Source organism: Phascolarctos cinereus, unplaced genomic scaffold (assembly GCF_003287225.1).
Source record: "Phascolarctos cinereus isolate Bilbo 61053 unplaced genomic scaffold, phaCin_HiC Scaffold_3;HRSCAF=262, whole genome shotgun sequence".
NCBI lineage: Eukaryota > Metazoa > Chordata > Mammalia > Diprotodontia > Phascolarctidae > Phascolarctos > Phascolarctos cinereus.
The window spans coordinates 207601776-207615140 of NW_027555736.1; the positions used below are offsets into that span (position 1 = coordinate 207601776).

General features: G+C 38.3%; 1 protein-coding gene across 12 annotated transcripts in view; it reads left to right on the plus strand.

The window, feature by feature from the left end:
- Positions 1-13365, plus strand: part of TTC7B (tetratricopeptide repeat domain 7B) — a 318583-nt gene that overhangs the window by 229735 nt on the left and 75483 nt on the right. For 11 of the 12 annotated variants that reach the window (XM_021000269.2, XM_078151432.1, XM_078151433.1 and 8 more), the window contains one exon: positions 1845-1985. The exons of the other annotated variant lie outside the window; for it this stretch is intronic. In XM_021000269.2, the coding sequence (XP_020855928.1) occupies positions 1845-1985 (141 nt within the window). The remainder of the gene's footprint in view (positions 1-1844; positions 1986-13365) is intronic. 12 annotated transcript variants of the gene reach the window in all.

A 13365-nucleotide genomic window follows, 5' to 3' on the forward strand; every position in this document is an offset into this window, starting at 1 on the left:
ATCTATGTTATCTAATTTGATCTTTACAACAACCCTAGGAGAAAGGTATCATAAGTTTTATTATTCTCATTTTGTATATGGTGAAACTAAGGTTCATAGAGTTTAAGTGACTTGCCCGTGGTCACACAGGCAGGAATTGAACCCAGGTCTGTCTCATGTCCAGCACCCCATTCACGCTGTGATATTTCTCCTCAAAAAGTCACAGAACCATAAGTTAAGAGGTAGAAGGGAGTTTAGAAGCCATCAATTCTAGCCTCTTCATTTTACAGATGAGGAAACAAATACAGAAAGATCACATGATTTGCTTGGGATCAAACCACTAGTATCTGAGCCTAGTATTTCTAACTAAATTAGACCTGAGATGTTGGAACTTAATTATTTAATATTGATAATATTTTAAAACTTGGCAGAATTGAAAATTATTCTCTGAATTCTGAAACTATTATTTTCATGGTCAAGTAACAGAGACAAAGGTGTGTTCAGTTCACCGAACTGAAATTCAGTTCCTAGCATTAGCACGGTCTTGTGTTTGGTGTATTTTTCCAATTATATTTCAATACTTAATGGGTCTGTGATTTCAGGAGTTTAAGCATTCCCATTACCAGTGCATGTGACAGTCTCTCTATTTCAAGTAGATACCTTTCTTGAGTTGCTGTAGCCAAAAGAATTTATCACCTGATGGTGATTGTGGTAGCAAACCAACATTGTGGTCATTTTCCAGTTGGGTCTCAGTAAATGGATAAAGGAAAATCATACTTATCCAGAAACGAAGAGAAATTCTTGTTCCTCCTGATCCTTACTGGTTTAACTTGAGACAAATTGGCCATTTTGTTTTCTATGTGATTATTCCTTTCACTAGAAAACATTTTCGTTTCACAGCTTTTCATTAGCCGTATCATGAGCAGTACAACCTACTTGTATTTTCTGAGCTGGATCACTCTCTAAACCCTTATATTTTTGTTCTAACTCTTCCCGCTGCCCCCACCTCCATCTATTATTAGCCTTAATAATAGTCATTTGATTGCACACAGTGCAAAAAGCATTGCTTTTCATAGCATTTAAGCCAAGCCATATAATGCAGGGCCTAGAAGAAAGGCCTTGCCCAACCTTTTGGATGCAGGCTGGCCAAGTGAATGTGGACCTATTAGTTCCTGGAAATTAGAAGTTATTTGTAATTTCTTACAGGAGTAGCTGCCTCAGGTACTCCATACTGGCATTGTGGACATTTCAGAATATTACAGATATTCAGTAATTGCCAACTATCATTAATGCCAGAGAATTCTGTTCTCCATGACTATGGATATTTATTTTGTGAAAAGTTGTATGTACCAGGAAAGGCTTATTAAAGCCTCTTATGAAGAGTAACAGAATAGCCACACACAATTTTTAGGCCTTGTGCAGGGTGCACTAAAGCTCTATCCTAGCTTTGATTTCAGAAATGGTGAGCAAATCTACTGCAGCCAGTGGAAGGAGCGCTGGATTTATATTCAGGAAATCTGGGCTCAAATACTAACTCAACTGCTTTGCTATCTGGATGTCCTTGAGCAAGGTCCTTCCCATCTTTGGACCTCAGATTCTTTATCTGTAAATTGAGGGGGAGTTATCTTTTAATCCAATAATTCTGTGATGAGACCTCACAAGTAAAGTTTCTTGGGGTGGTTGCTTCAACCTGTGCATTTCTATCAAGACCAGAAGGATAGAGGCCAAACTTCGAAACTAAGTTTGACAGTTGCTGAGAAATTTTTCTTAGAAGAGATTATACTGGTGTATATAATGGCAGGGAGGTGTGGGTTTGTTGGACTTTGTTTGCTCCTGTGATTTTTTTTTTTAACCTACTTTCACAGGTTCGATTCATGCCACCTCCATAGCGGCCTCCAGAGTGGAACAGGCCCTTTCAGAAGTAGCTTCATCTTTGCAGAGTAGTGCCCCTAAGCAAGGGCCCTTACACCCTTGGATGACGCTGGCCCAGATTTGGCTCCATGCAGGTAAGATGGTGAAAACCTAATATCCCATTCCCCCCCCCCCACACACCCTTACTGAACAAAGGAAGACAAGCTACGTAAATGGGTATGGAGTCATCTGGTGGTCTTGTTTTTGGCAGGTGCACCAAATTTGTATATAGTACTGTATTGGGTTGGAAATGGGTATCACTTCTGATGCCGGCTACCAAGGGAAAGAGCCCTGCCTCTAGAGTCAGAGCACTTAAGATTCACATCTCATTTGATGTGCATGACCTTGGGAAAGTCACTTAACCTGCATGTGCCTCAGTTTCCTCATCTGTAAAATGAGAGGGTTGGATTAGATGGTTTATGAAGTCCCTTCCAACTCTACATCTATCATGTAGAGTAGGGCTTTATATTTTTGTTTGATATGATGATAAATAATAAATATAAATGATAAATATGATTTATATAATATTGTTCAATAATAGCCCACATTTGTATAATTTGTTTTTTTAAGGCTAAGTTGTACTTGAAGCATCTTTCAGAATGCCAAAAGTTTGAGAAACAAAAACATTACGTTTTCTTTCTGTTGCTTAAAATCAGCACCTGTGACTTGCAGTGCTTGTTTTTTATTACTTGTTACTTGTGGAAAATTAATAAATGATTTGATTGACATATGAAGTACTTGAAGAGCCTGGGGCACTTTTGCTCTCTTGATGGGTGCTAATTATCTAATTGTGGTTTGTCTAGAACCTTTCCCCCCCTTCCCTTTTGCTTGAATTATTTATCTCTCTGGTCCCTATTTCACCTCTGGTGGTTTTGGGGCTGATTCTTCCTCCTCTTTACATCCAGTCTGTAAGTTTTGTTTTATTTTGATTGAAGCAGAGGTATTCCTTAATCCTACTCTCTATGTCTCTCCTTTCCACTGGAGTCGACAGATATCTTCCTAAATTTTGCTTCCAGGATAGAGATATGAGGATCAGTGGGTCAGACTGCTGAGATCACCGAAGCTAGACATTTATTCCTGGATTCATTAAGAAACACACAATTTTTTTTTAAATTTAAAATATTAATGGTGTCTTCTGGCTACAGAATATGAAGTCTTTGTTTCTCTTTATAAACAGCTTCTTATAGTACCCAGAGGGACTTATTCCAGTGCATTGGCAGTAGGTATATATTATCCTTTAAGAATTACTCTACTGATTTCTGAAGGCCAAGAAATGATATCGTCATGATTGAGAGTACTTATTATGGATGCATAGTTCTGTAACCTATACAGACCCATTCCAGTTGGAGAATACAAATTATTACCTCCCAGTTGCCTTCCAAGTCATGACTGAAGGGTATACAGTCAAGCATGACGTATAGTATTGGTGGTCACGTATGTTTCCTGACCTTTTTGCTGGACTATGCACATGCTTTTATTCTTCAAAAGGCTCGCCTCAGATGCAGCTTTCTGTGAAGTTTGCCTCAGTCCTCCCAATTGTTAGTGCTCTTTCTTCTAAATTACTTGTTTATTTACTACCTGAGTGCTTATCCAATGGTAGCTCCTAGGAGAAAGGGACTTTCCCGTTTTTGTCTTTAACAGTGCCTAGCATTATAATAAATGTATATTATATTATACATTATAATAAGTAATAAATACACAATACACTACAGTTGGAAGGATCTTAGAAATTATCTAGTCAACCAGTTTTTGAAGGGTCAGAAAGTGGAGGCTTAGAGAGGAGTTTTTTTTAAACAAGTTAGTGGTAAAACTGGCTTTTCTGACTCATGTTCCAGTTAATTTGGGGCTACACTAAGCTGCCTCTAGACATGGAAAGGGAAAAGGAAAGACAAAAAACTCTTGCACCATATTGGTTATTTATCTGTAGCTACCTGTTAGGAGTTTGAAAATTCTTTGCATCTATAAATGTGTATTTATTCATGCGATTATCCATCTCTCTCTACCTTTGGTAACAGAAGATACACCACAGCAAGATAGAACAATGTAGTTCCAGCTAATCAATGAATAAGTGTTGTGACATTTCTCCTGGACTGGTGATAGAGAGAAATGTACTGTAAACAATTCCTTTATTTCCTCCTACAATAATTTCAGATCCTTAACTATATTTCTTTGGACAGAGTAGATATTATATAAAACGGATTGGGTGAATTTTTATCTTTTTCAGAATTATTGCCATTTTTTTACTATTTCAAAGCAATTGCTTTCCCTGAAAGACTCAGAATATAATTAAAGCTTCACATACTCTTTGAAGGTATAAATTCAGAAAAGAACAAAGGTAACTGATGCTGACCTAGTAATAACAGTAATACTTAGAATTTCTAAAGCACCTTCTGTGTGCTAGGCACTGTGCTAAGTGCTTTACAAATATTACCTCATCTGATCCCTAACAATAACCCTGGGTGGTAGGTGCTATTATTATCCCCACTTTACAGTTGAAGAAATTGAGGCACATAGAGGTTGAGTGACACAGCTAGCTAGTAAGTGTTTGAGGTTGGATTTGAACTCAAATCTTCCTGACTCCAGACCCAGCACTTGATCCATTGTGCCACCTAGCTCTACTGTGTGTGTATGTGTACCCACAAGCACAAGCGCACACGCGCGCGCACACACACACAGAGAGCAGACTTGTGTATACACACATACAGAGACACAACAATATACATGTGTTTTAGAGTAATGCGGCAGTGAGATATTCAGGAATAATAGTTCATACATGAATAATGTTTTAAGGTTTACAGAGCATTTTCTTCATAACAACTCTGAGTTTATACTGTGAATATTTTTACCACCATTTTACTAATGATAAATCTAAGACTCAGAGAGTTGAAGAGGCTAGTCAAAGATTGCACAACCAGTAACTATCCAAGCTAGGACCTGAACCTGGGTGTTCTGACTCTAAGACAGATGCTCTTTACTCTCTGTCAGCAGCTGATTTCTCTCCAAAATGCAGCCTGTTTCTAGAGTGTTTTGTAGATTTCTTCTTGCTCAGTTGTATTTCTGGTGGGCCTAGCTATAATGAGAATGATGCATGTGGAGTGGAGGCAGAAATCTGATATCTGTAATATGGTCTTCTGATGTCTCGCCTAGCTTTTCCTTGACCTATTTAGCCACAGAACGATTCTGGACTTGGAATGTACTGACAGAACCCATGAGTGGTGATCTGCCCATTCTGAGGAGGGGGGCTTGGAATTTACTTTGGGATAAGAAGCAGTTGGGGACATTTTGAATCAGAAGTATTTCCTCTCTTTTGAGTTCATTGTCATAGTTAAAAATTATTGTAAATACTTTTTATGGTACAGATTTTTTTATTTAATCTTTTAGGGATAAGAATATCACTCACATTAGAATTTTCTTAAAACTCTTTATTCATTTCATGTGGAACCTAGTTTTGGAAAAAACTTACAGGCGTAAGAGGATGCCTGTAGTGTTTTATAGCTCAGTGGTTCTGGTTCTCCTGTGAATCTCAAATCACCTAAATAAATAATGCATTATTTTAACATCTTGCTTCCACTCTAACCCATTTTGTGGTAACCAGATAAAAGGACACAGGAAAGAAGGGCAGAATGAGCAATAGATTTCCTTGATAGGACAGCTGAGGCATTCTACAATAGAATGGATGTCAGCTGCCCAGTGCATCAGCTGAATGCCTTGTAGGCTTTGGGGAATGGCTCACTCACTCCCTACCTACCACCCCCTCCCCCCCCCCCACTGTGCTAGCATTTTGGAGTTTTACCAATATATTAAAAATACCCAAATATTCTGTGGCTCAGTTAACTTAGAGAACATCGACATGGAGAACTTGGAGATCTTTATTAAAAATTCCCTTTAACTAAAGTAGCCCCAGCTCTCATTTTTTTGGGGAAACTAGACCACTAGTGAGTACATGGCCTTTGGGATGTGGATCTGGGAATCTGAGGGTATTACTTGTCTCCTCCCAGTTTCAAAAACCAGCTGGCTTTTCTCCCTCTGTTCCAGACCATGCTCCATCTTTTACCTCTACTTGTCCTGCTGGTTTCCTCCCAGGCTTAACTCAGGTGCTCCCTCCTATAATAGATCTCTCCTCGTTTGACCAGCTGTTAGTGCTACCCCCACCCCCAGAATTACTTTGCATTTTAGCCATATGTATAATGTTATACTGTGTACTGTGCTATAGTATGTTGTATAATAAGGAGATATGTACATATAACATGTATACATAGTAAGTAGATGTATGTAGAGTTATATTATTTCTTTATCTGTGCATACAGGTTAGTTTCCCCATATATCCTGGAAGCTCCTTGAGGGCAAGGATGAATTTGGGGGTTTGTTTTTGGTCTTTGTATCCCCTGTACCCAGCACAGTGCTTGACTCTAGCAGGTGCTTAATAAGTGCTTACTGAATTGAACTCTGTGGTGAGTAGGGCTGGGTGAAATGACCCAGTCTGAACTGAATAGCCCTCTCTGGCCCTTCCTTTTTTGCTTCATTCCCACTTCTGAGCCTTAAAGCTGTGTCCATTGTTAGTGGAGGGAAAAAGTTAGAGAAACTAAGGGTCTTGGGAATTACAGCAGTGCTTGGAGAATGTAATGGTAGATGGTATCAACATATCCCCAACTCAGCTTCTTTCTTTGTTGTGTGTTACCCAGAAAAAAGCAGTTGATTAAAGGCTGTTTGTCTTCATTTTCCATATCGTACTGCCTCCTATTTCATTTCTCTTCAGATTCTGCTTCGTTGTTAGGCTTCATCACCATTGTCCCTCCTGGTGAATTCACACAACATTGTGCCACTCCATGTAGCAGTAGAACTTTTTCTTCCAAAAAATTTTCTTAAGTCATTTGAGATAGAGATCAGGGACTATTCCTTTCTTTCTACAGGAATGGAAATTGAAGTACAGTATTAAAATAGTAAGTAATTGGCTCAATGGGAGTTTAATAGATTAGGAATACACAGGCCTGGGTTTGGGCAGTTGACTTTTATATAATTTGAAGACAGAGAAACCCCAAGAATAACCCTAATTTCTTCTGTAAGGCACAAAATTCATTGTTAACATAGTTGTTAATACAGTCTACATTGTTTTGAAATGAATTAGAACCTCTCCCAAGTCAAGTTAGCTTCTTGATACCCATCTTTTAATTTAAAACCGTTTGGATGGCAGCTAAAAATGACGTGGTGGTAGGTGGTTAATTTCTGCTTGTTACTAATAATTATAGCTTCCATTCTGGCACCTTTCACAGACTAAACTGGGGGCTATTCTTAGCCACGACGAGATCAGATTTTCTGATTTGCTTTGGGAGTTAAAATCCAGAGCACTTTGATGAACTCCTTGACTCGGGCTGTCAGGGGTTCTGTAATGTAAGCCTTAGGTCTTTCCTTCAACTTCCGTTTATGAGTTTATTCACCACTGCTGTGTAAGACAGCAGTGTCAGAGGTGAGGTACAGACCGTGACTCCATCTTGAGCATTTTGTCTTAAATCCACATACATATTCAGCACCTCTGTCTGTGCAGACATATGGACTAAACACCAAGAGATTCCAAATATGAGCCAGATAGTATCATCATACACTGAGTATCTCCTGCATGAAAACCTCAGAGCAGTCATACCTGATCAGAAATCTGGTCCATCCAGTTGATTCTTCTGTCTGATTATAATGTCAAATTTCACTGTATACAATAGTGGTAGAATGGGAATATTAGAGGTGGAGGAGACATTAGTAGTAGCTCTCATTGCCATAACAGTTCATTATTCATAAAGCACTTTAATCACAATAGCCCCTTAAGATAGGCAGTGTGAGTACAATTCTTCTCATTTTTACAAATGAGGAAACTCAGGTTTAGAGTGTTCAAGTGATTTCTTACGTGTCATGTAGAAAGTGAAAGGGTTAAGAATCAAAACTTGAATAGATTTTTTTTTCTAGATATGTAACAATAATAGCTTAGGGGTGTTGTGAGTGGGAGCCCTTGTAAACCTTAAAGCACTACAAACGTAATAGTTTTTATATATCATATTGTGGTTTTGAAGCTCCTTTATGTCTATTAACTCAATTTAATCCTTAAAAATTCCTGTGAAGAGTTATGGTTGCTGATATGAAAGGTTATAGAGAAGACTAGTTCTCCCATATTAATTCCCAGCAAATATCTAAAAGGAATTGCAGAGAGACCAATGAAATAGAAAACTGAAAAAAAAATATAAGTAATCTCCTTCATCTAGTCCAGAACTATTCAGAGAGACCAGTGTAGGTGGGGAAAGGAACTGTACCAGGGAAACCAGCATGAGCACAGGTAAACTACAGAAGCTAGCAGAAGTGGGGGAGAGGAGCAATTACCAGCCATTAACAGGGAAACACCCACAAATGGATGTGAAGGCAGCAGTGCTCTGAATAGAGATGGTTGAAAACTAGCATGAGATCCTAAAGTCAAATTCCAGCCCTGGCCTGTCAAAAAAAGAAATGAGTAATGGAACCCATTTCCATAGGCCATTGCATGGAGAGATAGGGCCTAGTCATGTACTCCTTGTGAAACTGGGTCAGCTCAATACCTGGCCACTAGCGTAGGGGATGGCAGAGGCTGTGCAGGAGGCCCAAGACCAGCTTGATCTCTAGCTCCACATGTGCTTGTCAGGCCTACAGCAGAGAACAAAAGAATTCATAGTTGAGCATCATGTTAGAAGGTGGAGAAAGGCAAGCTGAGCCCTGAATTCACAGAGAGAGATTCACATTAACCAAATAAGAAATAGAAAATCAAAATAACCCAGTCTCAGAAAAAAGAAAATAATCCATAAAGAAACCCCCTAAGAGAAGAAAAAACCCAGGACCTGATAGATTTGCAAGCAAAATTAATTAAACACTTACAGGAAAGATGAAACAATCATTTATTAAACCCTTCCTATGTTGCCACGCATTGTGCTAAGCACTTCAAAAAAAATTTTTTTTATTATTATTATTATTTTGGCAAGACAGTTGGGGTTAAGTGACTTGCCCAGGGTCACACAGCTAGTAAGTGTTATATGTCTGAGGCCAGATTTGAACTCTGGTCCTCCTGACTCTAGGGCCCGTGCTCTATCAGACACTGTGCCACCTAGCTGCCCCCTGCTAAGCACTATAAATACTATCTCCTTTGATCCTCATTAAAATCTCATTAAAAGGTAAGTGCTAATATTTTTTTCAGTTGAGGAAACTGAAGGAAAAAGAGGGTAAATGATTTAACCAGGGCCACATAGCTAGTCAGTGTGACTGAGGACAAATATGAACTGAGGTTTTCTTGACTCCAGGCCTAGCACTCTATGCACTGCACCATTTAGCTGCTTCGGAGAATTTTGATATAAAATATAAATTGCTTTCAAAATTAAAAGAAGAAGGGATTAGTTTGGTAGAATCCCTTCTTTTCTTAATTAATATATAACAAATATGGTACTAATACCTAAGCTGAGGAGAGAGAGAAAATAGAGAAAGCAAACTATAGATCAATGTTGGATATTGTTGTAATGGATATTGTAAAAATATTGAATGAAATAGCAGCATAATTAAAGGATTATACACTGTGACCAGTTGGAATTTTTACCTGGAATGCAGGGTTGGTTCAATATTACGTAAAATATGAGCATAAGAGACCATATAAAGAACAAAAACAATTTTAAAGTTACTTGGTTATATCAATAGATCCAGAAAAGGCTTTTGGCAAAACACAGTGCCTCAAGTTAAAAAACATCAACTAGCACAAGAATAATATGGCAAATGTAACCATTAAGGTTACTTAATATAGTAAACAATATCTATCTAAAAATTAGCATTATGTATAATGGAAAAATGCTGAAGACCTAACAAGATTAGGGGAAAATCAAATATGTCTAATATCACCACTTTTATTTGACAGAGTTCTAGAAATGCTACATATAGCAATAAGAAGACAAAAATAAATCAAAAAGATAAGCATAGATGCTAGAAACAAAATAGCAATTTTTGCAAATGACTTGGGGCTTTACTGAGAGAACCTTAAATTCAGCTGAAAAATTTGTTGAAACAGTAACCTGTTACAGTAAAGATACAGCTTATAAAATCCACAAAAATCATCAGCATTTCTTTATGTTACTAATAAAACCCAGTGGAGAAACAAAGAAATTCCGTTCAAAATGACTACTGAATGTATAAAATGTATGGTAGTCCACCTTCTATGAAACAGAGGTGCCAAGTGATACGAACATTTTCATACATGGCCTGTGTGTGAAATTTTTTATTTCTACTTATTTGTTTCAAAGGAAGGTTTTTTTGGGGTAGTGGGAGAGTTAGGGGGTGATTGAGGCAGTGTACTAGCAGTAACCCACCCACCCCCCAAACCAAGAAAAAGACCATTGAAGAAACATTTTTAAAATATACAAAACTAGTAGAAGGAAGTTCAGCAGGGGAACACAGGCAAATTAGTGTTGTGTTGCAAATACAGAGTTAACTTTAATATGTACTTTGTGAAATTCTTAGGTAAATGTGCAGAATTGAGACTGCTTAGATTTAACTTTACCCCTTAATCTAATTTTATAGATCTGTATTGACTTTGATTGACTGATCATTAGGAAGTAGATCGTTATATATGAGAAAGATTCAGGCTTTGCTACAAACGTTTAAAAAGTCAATCACCATCTTTCCAGGCATATTATCCTCAGTAGAATTGTGAATGAATGACATCTTTACTGTATCAAGTGCAAGGTAGTTGGGAGGCAGGAAAATTGTGTCTGTGATACTTTTTACACAGCCATAGGTCACCAAAGTCAGCAACTTTGCCCATATTAAAAGGGGACTCAAGAACTCTGTGGGAGTGAATACTGTCACATTCTCTGGTTTGCAGTTGTGGGCCTGCGAAGGTTATTTTTTTCCCTTCCATCTCTGGAAGGTCCATCTTGGGTGGCTTGAAGGATGCTGTCCAGTGAATGCATGGAATGCTCTCCCTACTTATCTCCACCTCCTGGCTTCCCTATCTTCTCTAGCCTCCTTCAGCTTCCAGCTAAGAGTCCACATTCTACAAGAAGCTTTTTCTGATCCCTCTTAACCATAGTAGTTTCCCTCTGTTTATTATTTCCTATTTATCCTGTTATAGGTTATTTGTACATAGCTATTTGCATATTATCTCCCGCTTTGATTTTTAGGGCAGAGACTCTTTTACCTTTCTTTTCCCTAGTGTTTAGCACAGTGCCTGACCCGTACTAGGTGCTTAATAAATGTTTATTGACTGACTGTCCTCTACAATCTGGTAGCCTGGAACTGCATGGTCTCCGTCAGTGATGGCTTCTTTGATATATACTTTTCAAGAAAATCAAGCTGTACATATGTAGAGTGTCACATGTAGTTATCTCTTTCCATAAGGAAATAGTCATGGTTGTAAACATAAAGTTCATAATGATAAGAAAACATTTAAATTCAGTTGAAATAATGAGTATATGAAATATTTTACAGACATTAAAGTGCTCCATAAATTTCAACTCTTATCATTCACAGATTTGTTTTTTGTTGGTTTAAGAAGATAAAAATATGCAATAAATTTTAGGAAAACTATCAATATTTAAAATAAAAGTTTTATTAAATTTCTAAGGGGAGATAGCCAAAGAACTCTCACATTTTCCATTGCTGAGGGGTATCCTCCAGTGATTTCCAGTAAAATGCTCTTTGTGGCCTAGCACCCCATTCCCCCACTGCCAGATCACCTATGATTGTCAGCCAAATTCCCCACTTCCTGACAGGGAAGTCAGGGGCTACTCTGCATCAAATCTAAGATTTACATCATTGCAGAATATAAGAACAAGCAAAATGGCAGCAGTCCTGTACTGTGGGTCACTTGTAGCAGCCCATGACTACAGCCAAAGGTTTCTGGGTTCCACTTCCTGGGACAGCTCCCGTGGAAGTAACAGTCACTCTGGGAAAGTGATCCCCCACCATCCTAGTCTTCCAGAATCAGATCCAGGCCATTAGTGGGCATGCTTCTTTGGGAAACTGAAAGGGAGTGAGTGTTTATTGAGGAGAAAAGTGACCTGGTAGAAGCTGTTCTTAAGGGTGGACCTAGACAATATGGATTAATTAGAGTGGGAAGAGACATGTGACAGGAATATTAGTTAGGTAGTCACTGTAGTTGTTTCTATGAAAAATAGAAAAGGTCCTTGAACTAAGGTGGTGGCTGTGTGGTGACTGTGAAGGGGACTGATGCAAGAGATTTTGTGGAAATAGAAATGGTAAGATTTTGCAACTAATTAGTTATGTGGGGTGAAACAGAGTGAGAAGTTGAGGGAAATGCCAAGGTTGTGAAGCTGGAAGACTGGAAAAGATGGTGGTGACCTGCACAGAAGTAGTTAGGTTCAAAGGAAGGATAGGTTTGGGGAAAAGAGAATAAGCTTTGTTTTGAATGTGTTGAATTTGAGGTGTCTCTGATTTACAATTTGAAAAGTCCACTTGGCAATTAGTGATACAAGTTTAGGGGAGAGACTTGGATGGGAAATGTAGATCTGTTCACCTATGTAGAGATGATAATTAGACCCCTGAAAGCTGATGAGGTCAGCAAGAGGAAGAATATAGAGATGAAAGAAGAGGACCCAGGACAGAGCCTAGAGGAGCACCCAAGTTAGGATGCATGATATGGATATTGAGCCAGCAAAAGAGAGAGAAGGAAGGGTCAGATAAGTAATAGGAGAACCGGGTGGGATCAGTGTCATGAAAACCCAGAGAAGAGAGTGTCCAGAAGGAGATGGTAGCCAAAAATGTCAAATGCAGCTGGGGCTAGAAGGATTAGGACTTAGAAAAGATCATCTAATTTGGCAGTTAAGAGATTATTGGTAAGTTTGAAGAAGGCAAGCTCAATTGAGTGATGAGTTTGGAAGCCAGATTGAAGAGGTTGAAAAATGAATGAGCAGTAAAGTAGAGGCAGTAAGTGTGGAGAGACATCCTCTTATAGTAATAATAAACAGTTGCTTATGTTTACATAGCTTTAAGCTATGCAAAGTGATTTACAAATTTGATCTCATTTTATTCTCACAATAACCCTAAGAGGTTGGTGCTGTTATTATCCCCATTTTATAGATGAGGAAACTGAGACACAGAGAGGTTAAGTGACTTGCTCAGGGTCACACCACTAGTAAATGTCTGAGGCCAGATTTGAACGCAAGTCTTCCTGAGTCCATCATTCTTATCCACTGCACATAACTTATAGGAGTTTGGTGTATGTATATTAAATCAGTAAATCAACAAGGAAGTGCCTACTATGAAACAATTTCCACTCACAAGAAATTTAAATTCTAATCAAGGACACGGTAAGTACATATAAAACCAACATAAACATATACAGCATAATTCTGAAGTTTACAAATATCTATGCATATAAAGGTATATTAGGTATGTAGCTATATAGTGCTTAAATACAAGGTGATTTAGAGGTGAGGGCACTAGAAGCTGGGGACATTTAGAAAGCAT